This window comes from Eptatretus burgeri, chromosome 10 (assembly GCF_056783735.1).
Source record: "Eptatretus burgeri isolate ZD-2024b chromosome 10, Ebu_testis_v1, whole genome shotgun sequence".
In the NCBI taxonomy this organism is placed as follows: Eukaryota; Metazoa; Chordata; class Myxini; order Myxiniformes; family Myxinidae; genus Eptatretus; species Eptatretus burgeri.
In genome coordinates, this window is record NC_140970.1 from 55,723,722 (window position 1) to 55,738,599 (window position 14,878).

Below are 14,878 nucleotides of genomic sequence, written 5' to 3' on the forward strand. Positions count from 1 at the left end.
TGGGTGTTTTGTTCTTCCCACAAGCCCAATTTCAAAAAGGTATTGCACTAGTGAGAGCCATACCAAAATAGTAACTAATCCATCATAGTTTAAAGGACAATGACAAAGGTTCCTATGAAAGTTGAAAAAAAACATAGATAGAATATGTGGCCAAATTTCATGAAATCACAATTCACCTGTGAAATGTTTAATTCTGTTATTGTACAAGGTTCATTTGTTTGAGCATAACTGGAAATAACTTGTCTACTCCTCGTCAAAATACCCTGCGATTTTTAACATTAACCTGCTAATGTTCGCGAGCGGTTCCCAGCTTAAGGTCTACCTGAAGGATGGTGCACCTCAATGATGTAATGTCCTGCTTATGAAGCAGCGTGATTATAGATTATAATCAATTGTGAATCGAACCCAGACTAGACAACTCAAACACAAGTATGTTAACTCTTCCTGCCAGCCCATTGTATGAGGTGGTGACATGCATTTTATTTATACTGATCAAATTAGTTTTCTACTATGATTGTGGTGCAACCAATCAGCTCTTACGCCTGACCAAACCTTCCTGAAGTCACATTAACTAGCAGCAATAATTCCACAATATTCAGAGGCAAATCAAATAGAAAGAAAAACCAACATCAGGGTGAACAAAGAAAAAAAGACAATGTCATAGCCCCCGTTGTTTTAGTAGTTTTGCTGTATGGAGTTAAAGGGCTCGCCCATACTTATTACAACTAAAATGGCCGCCAGTGTACCAGTCGGCCATCTTGGAACTGATCTCAAAAAGAAATGACGTGCATATATAAGCCATCATTTATGAACAGGACTGTCGAGGGAGCGTCGTCAGCTGCCGACTATTGAGGATCTGGTACAGTACCAAAGTGTTTGTTATCGTATATGTCAGACATGGGTTCTGGCACATTGTGTTGGAATTTAGATGATGAATCCACACACCTCACAATGCTTAACATGCCGTTTGGTCATTTCCACTGTGTGGTGGAATCTAACGTCCAATGGAATCTAACGTCAATCCAGTAACTGCATTCCTAGTGAGAGTTGAATCATTTATTAATTTACGTACACACGGAAAGAAACAAATGCACAGAGAAACACCATGAATAGTCTCTGTGAACTTCCTTCTCTGAGTTTGGTTTCACAAGCCGAGCTTCTTAATAGCAAAGTCATTTGCATAGAAAGAGGGAAGGAGGGGGCATGGGTTAGACAAAGAACAGTACTTGTTATTAAAGCTTACTGACATATTAATGGCCTGTTAAGATGTTTCCCAAGCTGAGAACGTTCCAGCGTCAAGGTAAATGGTGGGGTGTTCTGATATAAGATACTGCACACAGCTGTGTATTGACCAAACAGTATTCTATAGGAATATGGAGGGGTAACTGAAAACTTTGTGAGAGACAGGGCCCATGGTACAACGCTTGACAAGATAGGGATATATATTGGCACGCAACCCCAACTCCCCTGAGCTCTGCAGCTGTGAGCTTATCAACTGACATTCCAACCTGCCTGGTTACTGTGCGAGTTGGTTTGAAAACACTTCCATGATTTTTCTTGGTGAACAACTCCATATATGGTGACAAAACGACTTCAGTTAATTACAATGCATTGCAATAGACTTTATACCTTTACAAGCATTTAAAAGCATCCAAGAGGAAATGAGTATCATCACCTTACATGACAGGAAATGGTTGGTACAGCATATTATACATTTCACAAGACGGAATTAATTATTTTTCCGCAGCTGGAAACACATTAGCTCGACGCCTGAAGTTTTTCAGCATCATATGCATGACCTGACAGAGGGTCGAATTGCCACTGATGTTATTGCGGTTGATTTCCTTGTTTATGGGAAAGGAGCATCGTGGGAAGAGGTCGTTGTGGATCACAACCATAACCTCCTTGCTTAACTGACCTGGTGTAATGAGCCAGGGATAAGGTTAGGGGTTGACAAACTTGTATTGCACAGGACTAAAGTTCCTTTCATGGAACACCTGGCAACATTGGAGAGTCTGAAGCCAGGTCCAGAGAAGATCAGGGCTATTCTGGAGATGCCAGAGTTACAGGATGTGGCTGGCGAGTGGTGGTTTCTCGGAACAATGCAGTACTTAGCAAAGTTTCTGCCCAAACTGTCAGAGCTGAAAGGGCCACTATGTACGTTAGGGTGTAAAGACACTAAGTGACATTGTGACGCACCATAGAAACAAGTGCTTGATGTGGTCAAAAAAGCAGTAAAAGCATGTTTCAGTGTTGAGATATTATTCACTGAGCGATGAGGGTACCGTGTAGCGTGATGCCTCAGAGGACAGGTTGGGAGCTGCCTTGTTTCAACATGGATAGCCCGTCGCATTTGCCTCTCATGGAATAATGCAAAGGGAGATGGGCTATTACATAGATAAAGTGCCTTGCCATCAATTTGTGCTTTGATCTTTATCTGTATGGCACATTCCTTTATGTGAGCAGAAAGACCATCAACTGCTTGTGAGCATGTTTAAAAAAAAAAAAGCTAGGTGCTGCACCTGCACGATTGCAGCACATGGTGCTGCTACGTCTACAGCGATTTACTCTGGACGTCTCTTATTGAGAGATAGACAGATGCTGTTAGCTGACACATTAAGTGGTGCTTATCTCCCAAGCATCAATGCATCAGAGTACGTCAACTCCTTTGGCAATGCGCAGCACACAGCGATGCTGGGTGTATCACTGGAGCACCTGGCAAAGATCAAAGGAGCAACAGCAGATTATCATGTTTTACAATATCTGCGTGGGACAATCTGCACAAAATGATCGTGTCATCGTGAGCAGGTGCCACCTGATGTGCGCGTTTTAAGGCCCGGTCACACCTTGACGTTTTAGCCAGCGATGGCAACGTATTAAAATGTATGTAAAACGCTGGCTTACGTTGAACTTTTGATGTTTTTTTTTTAAAGATTCGGACGTATTCATAGCGACTTGGTCTTATGTATAACACATTAGTAACGGACACAGAACGTTTCGTTGTGTTATAGATAATTTATACCAACAAATGCTGAACCTGTTGTCGGCCTACACAACCGATGCCCAACGATAGTCTAACTTAGGCATAGCGCGTTGCACGCATCGCCGACGATGTCGTGACGTAGCCTATTAAAAGGCTGACGCACAACAATTCGAATCATAACTGCCGTAGAAATGGAAGTGACAACATCGCGGTCACACCTTGGCGATCTTGCCAGCGTATGCCGACCTAAGAAAAATGTGTCTAAAACGTTGGGGCACGTCAAATACGGTATGAGTAAGTTTGGTATACGTGAGTAGAACGCTAAAGTACGCTATCATACGTCGTAGTAAGTAGAGTACGTCAAGAAATTTTAAACATGTTCAAAATTTTACGACGTACGACACACGTTCCGCATGCGATGGGGATAAGTTTTACACACGATATGTGGACGCTTACACACGTCCACAAAGGCTACTTATAAGCTACTCATAAGTCGAAACACGTCGCGGTAATGTCTTTTTTACGCGAAACTTATTTCTAACTTATGTTTGACGTGCTTTGAACCAATTCTTTACGTAGTCCCAACACACATCGACATATGTAGACGTATTCCAATGACGTCTTCCGGTCGACAAAAAAAATATATATATTAACGTGTTTCTAGCTTACAACTGCCATATAAAGACGTGTTCCCAGCGGTTTTGGGAATTGGTATATAAAAATGCTGCTCATAAAAGGGGAACCCAACAGTGTTTTCGAATCCTTTTTGAGTCGATGTCCATGTCAGCAGTAACAGTATCAGTATCAGTATCAGTATTAGTATTAGTATGTTCATGTTGGCAGTAGTAGGTGAGTGTGAGGGGGAGGGTGTGGGTTATGATGGATCATCCTTGCGTCCGCGTGTCCACGGGTAGGAGACATCTTTTCACCATTGTTCGAAGTTCTTCGCGGCTAATTTTTTATGGGGCTTTTTCAACAATGAGCTATAGCTTGTTTTTACGATTTAGGTCTATTCATAACGGGTTGGACAAATGCACAATGAACTAATAATGTGCATAGAGCGCTTTGATTACTTATAGATACGGTATACCAATGAATAATTATCGTGTAACCGGCGTTCACAAACTATGCCCAACGATAGCCTAACTTATCCATATCGTGCGGCAGTTTATCTTTGCCGGTGACGTGGGGTTTGCTATTCATAGGCTGCCACTCAACGATTTAAATGGCTGCATCTCCACTATTGAAAGTAGACGCTTGCGCTCAACAATTGGATTTTTTTTACACTCAACGACTTTTAAACGGTACCACTCAGCTATTTTCATTGTTTACAATGAACGATTTAAATTGCTGTCACTCACCTTTGTTTTTTGACGCTGGGGTTTTGAAATTTGAAGCGTTTCTTCTGAATGTGTTAAAACGCTCAAACTCGACTATTTTAAATAGACGCTGCCGATGGACAATTGGAATCATAGCCAAGCTAGACATCGAAGTGTGAACATCCTCGTCATGCCGAAGAAAAGTTTGAAGAATGCTGCAAATAAGTGTCCTGGCCGTGGCCGTGGACGCTGATGCAAGGACGATCCATTATACCGACGTCTTTCAGCCTATGAGTAACTTAAAAGTAACGTCTGTCGATGTGTGGCAACGATCGCGTAATGTGCCAACAACACGTTAATCATAGGTTAGAAATAAGTTTCGGGTACGCTAAACATTACCTCGGCTTGTCTCAACTTATGATTAACTTACAAGTAGCATGTGTTGACGTCTGTCAACGATCGCAGACCATGCATACAACTTGTGGCCAGTGTAGCGGAACGTGTGAGTCATACGCCGGCATACGTCGTGAAATTTCAAGCATGAAAAAATTTGAGGACAACCAAAAAGTACAACGTTTAAAGCCAATGTACAACGACGTATGGCAGTGTTTTTCAGCGTGCTCTCAATGTTATCAAAACTTACCCATAACGTATTCAACGTGTGCCAGCGTTTTAGAAAAAAAATTCAAAAATCGGCATACGTTGGCAAAAACGTCAAGGTGTGACCGGGCCTTTACAACTGCCATGATGAGTTAACAACAGTTGGCGACTTAATGTTTAAAGGACACTGATTGGTGGTGCTGGTTTCAATGCACAAGCAACTGATTAGAGTTGTGCATGGATCACAAAAGGGCTTGGAGGGCTATTTACGCCGGGGGTTAATTATGAAAATCCTAACTACCTGGGGTAATTTATTAGGTGATTCATTCCTGCCCAATGTAAAGCACATCAGGCCCATTACATTACATCACTTTAAGGAAAACCATGCAAAACACTGAATGCCTTGCCTGTGAGTGGTGAGACTGCACATCTGAGAAACACAGTGATTGAGGAGATAGGTTCTTCATGGGTGGCTGTTCACCCTGTGGCCTATTCCTCTGCTCTCGTCCAAATTCTGTACCATGTGCCTCTGTAAAAAAAAATTTTAAAGGGAAATTAAAAAAAGGAAAAACACACAATCAAACGCACGCACGCACGCACACACACAGTGATGACCAATTACATTTACATATGCAAGATAGAATAGCACCAAGTAGAATGTCTACCTCCGTCACGCTGAACAGTTTACGTTTTGTATCCCCGAAGCCAGATCTGAATCAAAATCGAATCGGCCTGTTGTTGTCACCTAATCAACTCATTCACCAAGATTTATCATCACTTGTCCACAACATTTTGAAATCCAGTATAATGCAATTTATCATTTTTCACCCTATCTCTCAATGGTGAAGAATCACCTAAAAAATAAAAAATATTCTCGTATCCGGATCCGGATCTTCACCAAAATCGAATAGATTCGTCCTTGTCATGCACCCAACCTGTCCACTGAGTTAAATCCATATCCGTCCACAACTTTTTTGAGATATCCTGCTCACAGGCAAACAGACAGAGATAGACAGACAGACAAACAGACAAACATGGGTGAAAATATAACCTCCATCCACCTTTAGTGGTGGCGGTAATTACAGGTTTTAATCTGTATAAAGCAAAAACTATTAAACAAATATGAACAATATTCTTTGGATATTTATTTAGTACAAAGATGTTGAAATGGCATCAAATAATGTGATTACGGATCAGGAACAATCCATGTTGGTACGATGATGCGAAGGAGTTTAGAAGTCGTTGAAATGCTGAATATAGAAGAAGAGTTTGTATTTGTTGTCTTCAAGAAACGAGGTGGAAAGGGCAAAGTACAAGGCTTATTGGCTGTAATAAAGAAAAATATAAATGTTTTTTTGGTGTGGAGATCAAACGGGCATTGGTGACGGTGTTCTCATCGCAGAAAGATTTATCCAAAAAGTGATCGAAGTAAAGCAATTCAGTCGCAGAGTAATCATGTTGAAAATTATTATGGAGAATAAATTTTGAATATTGTAAGTGCGTATGCACACCAAGCAAGTCTAGCCAAAGAAGAATGAAGATAACTGTGATGAACTCAAAGATTTGGTTCATATAATAATCTGCTAAGAAGAAGTGATTACAGGTGGAGATTTGAATGGACATGTCAGCGAGAAACAAAATGGATATGAATGTGTCCATGGCAGATTTTAATATGGTGAAACGAATGAGGCAGGAGAAGCAATAATACAAATAGCAGAAGTGACAGACACGTGTTTCCTCAATACCTACACTTCAAGAAAATAAACGAACAACTGATGCTTATTACATTGCAAAGAGCCAGACTGATTCGGGAAAAGGGTTTGAATAGAATGATAGGCTAATCAATGTGAAAGTAATAGCTGGTGAAGAATGTTTGACTCGGTGTCATAACACTTCCTTCAATCCTGGAAAATCTCAGTTTCACCCTATCACTCAAGATGAATTGTCAAACAAACCCAACTTTCTATGTCCTTGGTAATTCACTGGAAGAGGTTGAGTCTCTTGAACTTCTCAGCCTCACCCTCAGCCATTTCCTTTCCTGGGCTGACCAGTTAAAAGCAAAGCTGGTCTCCAAAGCCAGCCACAAACTGAGATGTCAACCACTATTACACTTGATCTCAATTAAAGGTCGCATCAAAAAATAGAGGTCACATGAGACAGCGTGAGAGAGAGACAAGTAGAAGAGACAACATCAGATACGTCTAACTCGAGTTATGGTCTACAAAATTATTTTCAGAGAGCACATGACCTTTGATCTGTTGAACCCAATGTGTAGCAAGTTCATATTTCTATTATACTCCATACTTGTGCAAATTTGGTTGACATCTCTCCAGTAGTTCACAAGTTATTGTGGTAAAAAATCATATTTTCAATTAAAGGGCACATGGACATCCAAGTGGGCATAATTATCCGATTAGCTGAACTTGTCTGATAAGTGGAGCAGTGAAACTCACGTCCTCCACACAGTCTCAAACCAAACCAGCAGACTGAAGCAACATAATCGAGGATTTGAGAATACTTTGACAAGGTAATTCAGCCTAATTCTGACATCGAGTAATCAAAAACAAGAGCACGATCTCCATGGCTGGCTGGATATTCCAAATGTCACTTGATCCCATGTCACCAACTGCACAAAGTCTCTACCAGCCTTTTTCCCCAGTGCATGATTGAAATTGATTGAATGTCTACTTGTTCTGTGTTTGTCAAAAGCTCCTTAACCTCTGTCGTTTTTGCTCATTCATCATCATCAACTTTAAGTTTTATTAAAATGGAGGAATAAGGAACCAGAATTCAATCAAGGGTGAGATGCTTACATAATCTGGAGTAACTTAATACCCAACGTGCCCTCCTGCTAAAGAAATCCAAAGTAATGAAAATGCTTGTGTTGAGTGAGGAGGAATTAATTTTTTTTAAATGGAATGAAATGAACATCAATGGGTTGTTAACCTACAAATATGACATATAGCTGCTGTTTGCTTGAGATTTATGTGATTATCCTCCAATCTCAATGGGCCATAAAGAAATTTACAGAAGAAATGGATTTTCAGGCCATCAGAATTTTGTGAATAATCAATGTACTACTTTCATTGTAACGATCATAGCATCTAGTATACATTGTGACTACAGCCCCTTAAACTGATATTGTTTTTCCTTTTATCTACATGTTTCTTGTTTCTGAAAATTGTTACTCTTACCTGTCATGAACACTTTCATGAATACACCGAGTGTCTCGCCAAGACCCCCTCGTACGTCCAGCAAGCCTTGCCAAAGCTCATCAAATAGGATATCAATCACTTGCTGCTGGATGTGGGCTGTTTGTGAATTAGGTATTGGGTTCCCATCAGGATGTGAATTGTCGGCTGCCTCTATTCCTGCAGTCACATGCTCTGAATCTTGCCACTGGTAAGTATCACTGGAAAATAAGGGAAACATTGCACGCATCATCACAAGGCAAACATTATTCTCAATAAGTGGCATTATTGAATCAACAATAAAAACATCATTCTGCTGCTCTTGGGAGACATTAAATCGACTATTATAGCTGCAATAATATGTACATTGGCACTTGTGATGTGAAGTCCTGTTTGTATGGAACTGTCACCTTCAACCAAGCCTCTAGGATCACTGCTCACCTCCACTCATTTCTTCTTCTTTTCTCTCGCCTGTGGAACCAACTACCCCGGTCTGTTCAGTGGGCTTCAATACATCAATTTAGTATGACCTCAGGTCATCCCAAATCCACACTCATTTCTTATACCCCCAAATGACCCCAATCCAAAGCACTCTCCTTTTCCAGGTTGTTGTGATTTTTCCCCTTCTCCCTCTTCTCTTCATTTGGTAGTTGTCAGTTGATTTTTTTTTTTCATTTTCGGTTTCATCCCCACTTTCCCCTTCCTCTTCTTGCCATGTTTAATTCAGCTTGTGTGTAGCTTGTTCACTCCATGTGTCCTTCTCCCCCTCCCCTTGATCTCTCTCTCTCACACTTCTACTCTGCTGTAGTTGTTTTCCCCCTTCTATTCTGCTCTAACTCTTCCATGAGCCTCGATCATGGATACAAAAATAAATGAATAAAAAGAAAATTAACAATCCAAACCAGATAGATGTAAATGATTCTTGCAAATCTTGGAGTTTCTCAAGCATCTGTGCTGCATTAACACTGCAGTAGATTTCTCTTCATCTCCCCAGATTATTCACTCGTCACCTTTCTCTTCCTGATTGTTGGTATTACTGTAATTATTTTATTTTCAATTTTTTACTCGTCATTTAACTCAGTCATTGATAAACCACCCAATGTATTTCATTGCCCAGGAAGCTATTTTGGGAGCCCTATTCTCTTTGTTGAAGGAGCATTATTAAATTCTCGTATTGAAAAGGTATACTTGGACTTACTGTGGGGAAGATCACTGATGGTGATTTGCATAATTTCAATTTTCGATTTTAGTGACGACAGCAGTTTGAGGCAATTTTGTGTGTACCATTTTATCTAGGAATTGAATTGTCTGTTGTATTTGTCAATGAGACTTCTCCAGAAGGACGTCTCGCAATGTCTGTTTGTTTGTTTATCTTATCAATAAATCAAGAAAGCTTAGTCGTACAAAGCCGAGATTTTACATCTAAAAATTACTAAAACTCTCATCTTGTATATATGTATGTATGTTCCCGAAATACAGCCAAAACGGTACACGATAGCGCAAAAAATTTCGGCCCAGCTTACTCACCATTCTCCTGCGGTGTGCAGTATCAAGTTTTGTTCAAATCAGGCAAAGAAAAAAATTCTTAAAAATCAATTCCACATTCAGTCAAGTACTCTTCGGGAGAATTTGATCAATGCAAACAACCTCAGTGGTATAGTTCGCTGGAGCTATCTTTTTTTTAAATGATTTTTTTCATCAACCGCTGTCACAACGGGAACCCAACGGGTTCACGGGTCGTCTAGTCCCTCTTAAACACGAGTCAAAGAAGAAATTATTAAATTTTGATGCCATTCTACACTGGTATAATGAATGTCTCAGGAGCATAGTGCAAGAAGTAGTTATCGGCATACTTTATACAGTCTGGAAAACCATAGTGGGCCCACGAGGACACCAAAATTCAAAGGAAATAAAAATATAAATTTTTTAATGTCTGTAAATAAATTGTACGAATGGAAAAATAAAAAAATTAAATACGCCAAAAGCGACATATCTCCCCTTCTATTGGGCTGGGTAACAAGCTTACAAAGATGTGAGGAGCAGTCAAAAAAGTTGCCTGTAACACCTGGCACAACTTCTCTTACCCTATCTTATTTACAGATTGTGCTCTCACAAGGTTAAAAAAAAAACACTCGATAAGAGACTGAAAGCCACTTGCATAAGGGGCAAACGTTTTTTAAAGTTTAAGTTTAACAGGGTTTATAAATCTACAAAGTATACCTATGTATGATACTGACCTGCATAAAAACCTATATGAACGAGCAAAACGACCTCATGAACTTAGGTGTAGGAATTCTGGCCTAATATAGCACTTTACGTCAGGAGTTACCTCAATATGCTATTTCCAGGGTACTGTCAACGCGCCAAACAACGTCTACCTTGTCACAACTAACCACATCAGAGTCTTTTCTCATCTTAATTATAAACACCTCAGTTGAAAATAAGTTATTTCTTGTTGATGAAAATAGAAGTTGGTTGTTCCTCATCAATGAGCTGTTATTTGCTGATGATGCCACGCTTGTCTCCCATTCAGCCACCGGATTACAGGCAATCGTTGATTCTTTCTCTAAAACAAGTGACAAGTTCGGTGTCACCAGCAGCAAAAATAAAACAGTGAAGATGTCACAGTGCAACAGTGACCCCATCCCATTGAAACTACCTGGTAGAGAGCTGCAAGTGGTTGAACAGTTTGCTTACTTTGGGGCTCTATACACAACGATTCTACTCAGACAGGTGAATATATTTCATTGCATCTTGCCAAAGCTGCTCTAAGATTTAGCAGCTTGTGAAAGAGAGCATGGAACAACAATAGCCTTGTGGCCAACACAAAGCTACACATATACCAAGCATGTATTCTCGGTGTACTTCTCTATGCTGCTGAAACGTGGATTTTATATGCCAAGCAGAGGCGCAGGCTGAACTCTTTCCATCTCCAGTGCCTGCAGAAGATCCTTGAGGTTCAATGGCAAAACAACATTCCTCATACAGAAATTTTGACTCTGGTTAAATCAGTTAGTGTCATGATGAATAATTAACCCCTCATTTACCTCCCACTCATTTTCATAATAGTATTATCGAGATGAGATAATTGTTCTGCAACTATAATCTTATCAACTTGCAACTATAATGGGATTGCATTATAGTTAAAAGTTGAGAAGATTTTGGGGGGAGTTGAGGAATTGAAAGTGGATTGGGTCTTCCCAAGTACATCGAGTAGTTGAGAGGGTCTCACCTTTGCTCAGATGGCTCAGAAGGTGAAACTGTCATTGCTGACACAACAGGAGGAGAGGGAAACGACTTGAGATTATCAGATGATTTTTTCGCCAACTGTTGGCCTCGGATGCTGTGAAAAATATGGATGAAAGCAAGCAGTTGCAATTTCTCTCTCTTGTATTAATAATGACATCTAGCATCCAACTTCTGCACAGTAAATTCTCAATTGGGGTTGAATATATGAATTTACTGTCACAAACAATAAATGAATTTACTGTCACCAAGAGTACATGCATGTAAGGCAGTGACAGTAGAATCTGGACAACAAGTATATGTGCTTATTTTTAGATTTAGTGGAACACATATGTGCTTATATTCAAACAGCCATGGCATGCGCTTATTTGGCTGCAGAGATGTCAGTTTTTACGTCGCTGCAATTTTAATTGTCCGTACCTCGGAAACAAATACTAAATACACTTTCGGTCCTCGAGCAAGTATCCGTTCAAACTCCACAACAAGTTCGTTTTCCATGTCAGGGTTAAAGGCCCATCTTCTGCTCCCTATCTTCTTCGAACCTTTCTCACTCTGAACAGTTATTTCCTCATTCTTCACCATTCGCATCAAAGTCCTCGTGTTAAGTTTGAATTTCTGACATGTCTGTTACTGGTTCTCACAAGAGATGTAAAACGCGAAAATCTCAATCTTCATTTCACGGGTGTATGATTGACGCTTCACTGGTGTGTACATTTTGATTGTGATGAAAAAAACCCTTTCACAATGCATTATTTAAAATAAAATTTAAAAAAACCTTGTTTTGAATGAACAACTCTTCCAACTACCTGTACCAGACGTGTAAGAAAATCGGACGTAAAGTTTATGTGCCAATAAAACATGAAATATTGTCGTGTTTGAGTTGATAATATTTTCAGTTTTCAAATCCTTACTGTGACGTTTTTATATGCACTTATTGTTAATGGAGAAATAAAATAGGAAGGCCCGTGTGTGCTTGTTTTTAATATGCACGAATACTCTTTAGATTTTTCTGTATATTAGAAAGGGCAAGTGCAAGTGATTAGTTGACCAGTTAGTGCCTGACTTCTCCACATGTGGTGCTCGTAATGGTGCTGTAGATGGCTAACCCCTCAAAAAGACTGCATTGTTATGGAGCCAGAGGAGTCATCAGGTTTTTGATAAGACGAATGTAAACACCAACATGTAAACATCAATGAACGTAAACCGCAACATTTCACGATCCTGTGATACCCTCCATTGCAAGATGTTAGACCATTGGACCAACCTGCACCATTCTGCCATCAAGTATTACTATTCTGTGCTGCACGATGCCCATGCTGTATTTACCCGAGTTGTCCATGCACTAACCTACATTATGCTGCATTGACCTGAGTTGGCTATGCACTAACCTACATTATGCTGTATTTACCCGAGTTGTCCATGCACTAACCTACATTATGCTGCATTGACCTGAGTTGGCTATGCACTAACCTACATTATGCTGTATTTACCCGAGTTGTCCATGCACTAACCTACATTATGCTGCATTGACCTGAGTTGGCTATGCACTAACCTACATTATACTGCAGTGACCTGCACTAACCTATGATATTGTTGTAGTTTGAGGAGTCTCAAAGAGATACTCTCATAGTTAAGGCAGTTATTTAATAGTTATATTGTTTCGTTTAGCTGTCTAAAGTCTGTGTCGATAGATCTGAGTTGCGATTGTAGAAATCCTATATGTCATTTTTCTCATTCCACATTCTTTTCTACAAACTATCTGCTGTATAATTTCCTCATGCACGAACACATTATCATCACAGTCCCTGAAACCATGTCAAACCGCTTCATGAACACCTATGACAAAAGATTGCACCCAAACCGGAGGCTCACGAGCCGATTCCGATTCTCTTCACTGCTTTGAACAACTTTCGTGAGCACCTGCAAAAGGATATCGTGTTAAGACCCAGCTTGAAGGAAACTCCTCCCTTGGACAGAGGAGAGAAGCGGAGAGTGGGGGGATTTGAGGCTCTGAGGAGAAGGGTGTGGAAAGACAGAGATTTGATGCTTTGCAGGTTGAGAGGGTTACGGACTTTGTTTGGGGTTCGATGAATTGTTATTCGCATGAACGCAAGTCTCCTCTTGTCCTTCCCTCCTCTCGTCCTTCCCTCTGTCATTCCTTTCGCTTTGGTTTGCTCGCTCGTGTTCTTTCTTTCACTCTCCTTTGCACTTTGCTGATTCATTTGTCACCACACCATTAAGCTTCGTCATTCATTCTTTCCTACATCTGCATCTGTCCTTTCATTCTCTTCCTTATTTCTTATTTCTTCGCCTTCGACCCTTGCACACCTTCACTTTCGTGTTCCCATGTCCGAAAGCTCTGTCGCTGGACCCTCTGCCTCATATATGGTGCCAAGGCGTCCTATCAGTAGATGCATTAAATATTTGCCACAAGTGACATCACTGCTTCACAGGGAAACACCAGTTCCATGGCTGTGCAAAGAGCAGGAGGGGAACAGGGCGCAGAGTGTCCTGGTTTCAGTGAGGACATTAGAGCCAGTGTCAACAAGTGTAAGGTGCGCAAGGGGTCAGTCCTGTCCCCATGTATTTCTTTATTTCTCATCTACTTTGCCAATCATTCATCCCATCATTCTTTGGCAAACACTCATCTCTCCATTCCACAATGGATATATGATGCTGGCATATGTACTGCAGTGTGTTGTCAATGATAAGGTTCCGAAGGCAGGTCTGTCATGTCGGATAAATTTGGGAATGTATACGTGCTGTGATTAATTATGTACATACATGTCATTTTATTGTTTTCCCTCCCTGGAAATACTCGCATTTTGTTAGTGCCACTGAAAGCCATTTCCTTAAGAAACTGTGTCCTGACGTACTCTGTCCATTCTGATGGCAACATGTGACTGCGGAGGCATTTGGCCAGCTTGGATTCGTTATCCAAGTTCAATCTCAGATGTGGTTACATGACGTTAGTTCCACTCGGCCGACTGACTAATATCTGCTGCGTAACCGCCGACACGGTTCCTGCTCACACTCGGGCTTTTATGTATGGTAACACGACTCTGGATCTGGGATCCTGCGGGAAGTTCTGGGGTAATTGGCAATTCTGGTCTCTTAAAGATGAGCCGTCCCCTCTGGATTATCCAGAAATTACTTCCCCATCACAATATGTTATATTTTCAAATGTTCTCACCCCTCCAAACCCATCCTCATCATTCTCCTCCACACAAAATACTGCCGACACTTTACCTCTTCTGCCTTCTTTCACTGGGGTGGTTTTGCTGCGTTGTAATAAATTAACTTCATAGATCTATCAAAAAGGCATTCAGGTTGCCAATCGGAGGCCATGTACACATCATGCACGCAAAGTACAGTGGACCTTTAACTCCCACTCCCTTTTCTGTTCCATAATCTCCCTTTCCTCTCTTTCTCTTACCACCAAAACATATTTCTAATTTCTATTCCCCCCCCCCCCGCCCCAATCCCCTCCTGTCTAGGGAATAACCATTCATTTTCTACCAACCATCCCTTCCAGTTTT

General features: G+C 40.7%; 1 protein-coding gene across 6 annotated transcripts in view; it reads right to left on the reverse strand.

Annotated features, from left to right (window-relative positions):
* The window catches only part of LOC147018618 (uncharacterized), a 52,493-nt gene that overhangs the window by 17,557 nt on the left and 20,058 nt on the right, over nt 1–14,878 (reverse strand). For all 6 annotated transcript variants that reach the window (XM_085898466.1, XM_085898471.1, XM_085898469.1 and 3 more), the window contains exons 5-7: nt 11,326–11,436; nt 8,097–8,314; nt 5,310–5,431 (exon numbers count right to left, since the gene is read on the reverse strand). In XM_085898466.1, coding sequence (XP_085754592.1) covers nt 5,310–5,431; nt 8,097–8,314; nt 11,326–11,436 — 451 coding nt within the window. The remainder of the gene's footprint in view (nt 1–5,309; nt 5,432–8,096; nt 8,315–11,325; nt 11,437–14,878) is intronic.